Raw genomic sequence first — 5,109 nt, 5'->3', positions numbered from 1 at the left:
CAACAAGAATAAATTGAAAAATGTATGTGACCTATGAAGGATTTTTTAAAAATTAATATTTGAAATAAGAAAACTTTGTCTATATTATGTTGTATTTTTTTACCTTTAAATTAAACTGTAATTTACCTTTAAATTAAACTGTACAGTAAATTTGCATCAAAGTTGATATGGACATAGTGGGGGTCACCCAGAACAAGAATCCATTGCAAGATTTATGTGACCTATTAAGGATTTTTTAGAAAGTTAATATTTCATATTAGGAAATTACAATCACACGATAGATGAAAATTTTAAGGATTTAATCAGTAGCACTGGAATAAACACACAGTACCACAAATCACAATTGGCCTCAGGGGGGTTTACAGCATAAGACATCCCACTGCCCTTGGACCCTCACAGGGAAAAGGAAAAGCTCCCAAAAAAAAGACTTTAACATGTCAAAAGTTTGTACACACATACACATGTCCACAAAGATTCATGATGATCAGGCCAGTAGAACAGACAAACACAAACAGAAAAGAAGAGAAATGAGGCTACAGGAGTTTAAGCTTCACGTTGAGGAGAGCTGCCATCATCTGGTCCAGGGTCACCACGATTATATCTGAAGGTGTAAAAAGTCATAGTGAATATATTAATGTCTACATCTGCACATACTGTGAGCTATAGGCTGTCTATTTAATGTGCACTAACCTCTCACTGGTTTCTCTGGGTCCTGCTGCTCTCCCAGGGGTATATTTACACCAGGGTCCCTGAGACAAATTCATATTAAACATGAGGACGTGTTGGTAACAGGATTTCACAATAGCTACAAAATAACATATGAATAAAGGAACTTTGTAAATAACAATAATTTAAACTTGATTACCTTGCTGGCGGTTGTTTTTGTTTTTGTTTCTTCTTATAAAGTAATATACAATCACACATGCGAGTGCTATTAGCAGCAGTAAACCACCTGTAAAATCAAGATATCGATATCTAAGATAATTGTTTCAACACAAGATAAATGCAACAATCTTAATTTGGTTTCTATTTGTGAACTTATTTTATTTTAACATACTTTAATTTATGTCTTCTTTATTATAAGCTGCTGGACAGCTGAATTTCCCTTTGAGGATAAATAAAGTTCTTTCTATTTTCACATCCTGACACTTTGATCTCACCTGATTGTCAGTGTTTAAAGGACCAACATTTCAGTCCTGAGCGTCAGCAAGGAGGATGGGAGAGTAAAAGTAAGTGGGATTAGTAGCAAAAAGCATTAAGATCTTAAATTTAACATGGCAGACGTGAGTGAGGTGAAAGGTGAAGGAAAGATTAACCACTGGCTGCTGTCGACAGTTGCTTGTCCAGAATCAGAAGAAATATGGTGTAAGCAGACAAAATATCAGATGTATTGATTTTCAGAACAAACCAACAACTCCACCGACAGTGTGTTCATGTTTTGCATGGTCCTTTGGTGTCCCCTCTGTGGTGACTGGTGATGGTGTGGTAGCTATAAAAGAGGAAAGCTCCAGTGGTCAATGATCAATCAAAACAGTGAGCAACATGATGCAAAGTGTGTAAGAAAACCTTACCACTGATAAATGCACAAATGTTGTTTTGGTCTATTTGAGGAAACAATAGGAGTGTTAGTAAGTGGTATCAGACAGCATGGCATCAGTTGTTGAACAGCAGAGAGAATAGATATAAATCTAGAATCTAGTTTGCCATCATGGGTGTTTTGTTTTGCTTTATGTGCACTGATTAAACGGGAGCAAAAGATGACAGTAGAGACATTTTAAAGTTTGGATTGGGGAATTTAGCAGTGTGCAGTGATAGAAATTCCCTCCAACACAAATTTTCGACACACGGTGCCTTAGCTGGAGTGATGAGTCCTGTGCATGTCAGCCGAGGCAGAAACAACACAGAGGACGGCAGCAGAAGATGACTAATTATTGGGCAACATGACACTATTGCTTTACTCCCAGTGACACAACTGGTTCCCTGAATTCTGCTGCATTTTCCACTCTGCTTGATGCAGCATATGGATCACCATTGTTTATCAACTTCCCATGACAGACAGTAAAATAAGCCCTGGATAAGCAGTTTACATGATACAGTATCCCAACTCTATCAGATTACAAAGGTAGAATATTCAGTTTTTTAAATTAGCATAAGAGATTAACAAGATTTCTGAGATCAATGTTTAAGGTTTACACATTAAAAAAAATGAAAACAGGGATACTAATGTGCATGTCAAATAAATCACAACGTATACTAAGGAGTTACAAAAGTAAATGTAAATACCTGTACATTTTTTGGTGTCAATATAACCCATGCTACCTTCAAAGTCACAGGAACCAGCTGTATCTTTGGAAACGAAGGCCCGACCGTCATGCTGGCAGACATTATTGGGGGGTGGAGGGCCTGAACACTCTGTGATGTGAGTATGACTGAAGTTTACACTCTTGTCGCTGCAAAATATGTGAGTCACATTCGCAGCACACCCTGGATCCTTGCAGAAAAACACCTGCACAGATTGGTTCCCACCTGTAACATTACACAGCAGATCTATGAAACATCTGCGATCTACTTTTTTTATCAGGAGAGTGGAATATACAAGAGAAGTCATACCTTGACTTGCTGTGACTGGAAAGCACTGAATGAGTTCAGCAGCACGCAGCAGCAGAAAGATGAAGATAGTAGCTCTGTAAAGCTCTGTAAAGATAAAATTACAAACTGAATACTCTCTCATGTCTTACATTAAAGACAGATTATATTTAGTAAACAGTCAGAAACTTACCATCCATGTTAGAGATCGGTGCTGACTTCTGGATCACAGATTCAGTCACTGTTGATGATATTGTTGCTCCAACTCTTCCTGTTGGAGATATAGTTTCCCATCAGAAACATAAAGCTTACAGCAGAATTAGTGACTGGGCAGCTCTACTGCCCATCCCTCTTGTATTTGCCAATATTCTTCAACTTCTTCTCCTCCTTCTCCCTCTGAGGAAATCTAACTTCCCATGTGTGAATAAACCAAACTCAGCACATAGGTCCAGTCTCATGCTAAACTTCCTCAACAGGAACTGGAGACCAATAGTGCTGATGGTGGCACCACAGCGACTATTTAAAGTTCAAAACATTGAAAATTCATAACAAATCACCTGTATGGCCTACGACTTTGCAACTTTTACTAAGCGGTAGGCCCAAGTGTGAAGGCATTTTTGTAAATTCCAACCTAGTGGAAACTATTAAATTCATCACTATGTTTTTATCAAAAACTGTAAAACTAATTAAACCCATCTCCTTCTACATGTTTCATTCAGATCACACCAAACATGCTTCCTCTGCATCTTCAGGCTGTGCTTCACAAACACATTACACAGATTTTTGAGTGATCAAAAATTGAGCCCACGGTGCACCAAATTGCTTCACTGTAAACGGCTACTGCAAAATCTCGCTAAATAAAGCTCCAATGTTCATCAAAAATTGACAATATTTTGCTGTCAGGGTAGATGAAGTGTGTTTGATTTCAGATTTGTATGCCTGTATATACGTGTACAGCTGTTACGCTGCACCCTGTTGGTTGGCTGCATCATTCTACACTGGTGAGGTTACTCAACTTCATACCAAGTTGGTGCCTAAAGGCTGTGAGTTCAAGTCCCAGGTGGTGCAGATTAAACATGCTTTTGTCTCCTCAGATATTGTGCTGTGTGGGTTAGACACAATTTCAAAGACTGTTAGTTTCAGAGACTGTTAGTTCAAGTCCATAATGATGCTTATCTCATACAGTTTGGGCAAAAACCATGCTGTTCTTTACATGCATCATTCTCACCTAAGTGCATCTGACTATTTCTGCATACTGGGGTCCCTAAACAGTCTTGGGATTACATACATTGGATATTACTGAAAGGCTGAAACTCATGTGGATCCAATGAGACCAATTGTACTGAGCTGCACCTCAAACTAATCTTCCGGTTTCCAGCTTTATGGTGTATGCTACTTCTATGTGGCATCTACTGCTGACCTGCTACCCCCAACACTACCCCCCACCCACCCAAATAAAAATAGAAAAAAATTAGTATTTAGGGTCCAGAAGGTTAAGTTTAGATTTTGAGGAAGTGGGTGAACAAGAAAAATCTCATGACTTTCTGAGGTACTCCAGGCTTGACAGTCACAGACTTGGTTATAAGTTCTTGTGCAAGTCTTAGTGTAAAGTCACCTCAGTCATTCATAAACCCACTGCTTGGGTAGCTCAGTCACAATATTGCCATGTCAAAGGTTGTAAATTCAAGCCCCAGGGAAAATACTGTGCCTACTCTGCCACATTGCTATTTGACACACTATATCAAAGACCTTTTTCAAAGTTTAATGATACCTGGTCTGACAAGTTAGACAAGCTAATGAACCCTGTTTTTCTTTTTCTTGCTCCTCAAAACGCCTGTCTGACCCATTGCTGCACAGCAGCTATAAGTCCAAATTATTTTCTACCCTGATACCCTCCTGTCAGAGACACTCATTTCTTTCCTAGTCTGTCTGACCTGAGCTCTCCCCTCTTTAATATTTTTCTTCTACGCCCACTCCAACTTGAGTTGTACTTATTTTTGCCACCATCGTTGGTACTTTCTCATATGACTGGAAGAACAACTTCCCCAGACTGTAGTCTCCTTACTTTATGCACGCCACTTCACCAGTGACTCACTTGCCCCTGCTGTGTCCTACCAGTTAGACGTGCCAGAGTGTGTAGAGAGCCTGCACACAGAATGTGTCTTATGTGCACGCAATGAAAGGAGGAGAAAAGAAAATGATCTTTATTAAGACAAATTCATGCAGCCAACCACCTTGCACACAACTACCCTATAGCAGACACAGTCTCAGTGCTGGATTGGCCATGAGCCAATGGTAATTTTGGGCCGGGCCTTTTTTTTTTTTTTTTTTTTTTTATAGTCATGTCATGATACCTATTGGTACACAAAACTGGTAGATCGGCCCATTAGTCATGATTGATTCTGGGCTGGACCAATTACAGCCGAGGGCCGATGCCCCCTCCCACTTGGGCCTCGGCTGCCAGTCAATCAATCATACAGAGAGAGGAGATTGACAAAATTGAGAAGAAACTCAAAGGAGGTG

The 5,109-nt window shown here is 39.5% G+C and overlaps 1 protein-coding gene across 7 annotated transcripts in view; it reads right to left on the bottom strand.

The window, feature by feature from the left end:
• Positions 1–286: 286 nt before the first annotated feature.
• Positions 287–5,109, bottom strand: part of LOC126394486 (uncharacterized) — a 9,613-nt gene continuing 4,790 nt past the window's right edge. For 3 of the 7 annotated variants that reach the window (XM_050051310.1, XM_050051308.1, XM_050051314.1), the window contains 8 exons: positions 2,780–2,857; positions 2,611–2,694; positions 2,284–2,526; positions 1,572–1,601; positions 1,409–1,489; positions 866–952; positions 691–749; positions 287–601 (listed from right to left, as the gene is read on the bottom strand). In XM_050051310.1, coding sequence (XP_049907267.1) covers positions 736–749; positions 866–952; positions 1,409–1,489; positions 1,572–1,601; positions 2,284–2,526; positions 2,611–2,694; positions 2,780–2,786 — 546 coding nt within the window. In that variant the 5' untranslated portion in view covers positions 2,787–2,857 and the 3' untranslated portion in view covers positions 287–601; positions 691–735. Of the gene's footprint in view, positions 602–690; positions 750–865; positions 953–1,160; positions 1,197–1,316; positions 1,490–1,571; positions 1,602–2,283; positions 2,527–2,610; positions 2,695–2,779; positions 2,858–5,109 lie in introns of all 7 variants that reach the window. The other 4 variants (XR_007570365.1, XR_007570366.1, XR_007570367.1 and 1 more) reach the window with 4 other exon arrangements.

This window comes from Epinephelus moara, chromosome 8 (genome assembly GCF_006386435.1).
Source record: "Epinephelus moara isolate mb chromosome 8, YSFRI_EMoa_1.0, whole genome shotgun sequence".
Lineage (NCBI taxonomy): Eukaryota > Metazoa > Chordata > Actinopteri > Perciformes > Serranidae > Epinephelus > Epinephelus moara.
This window is presented reverse-complemented; position numbering and strand designations above follow the sequence as displayed.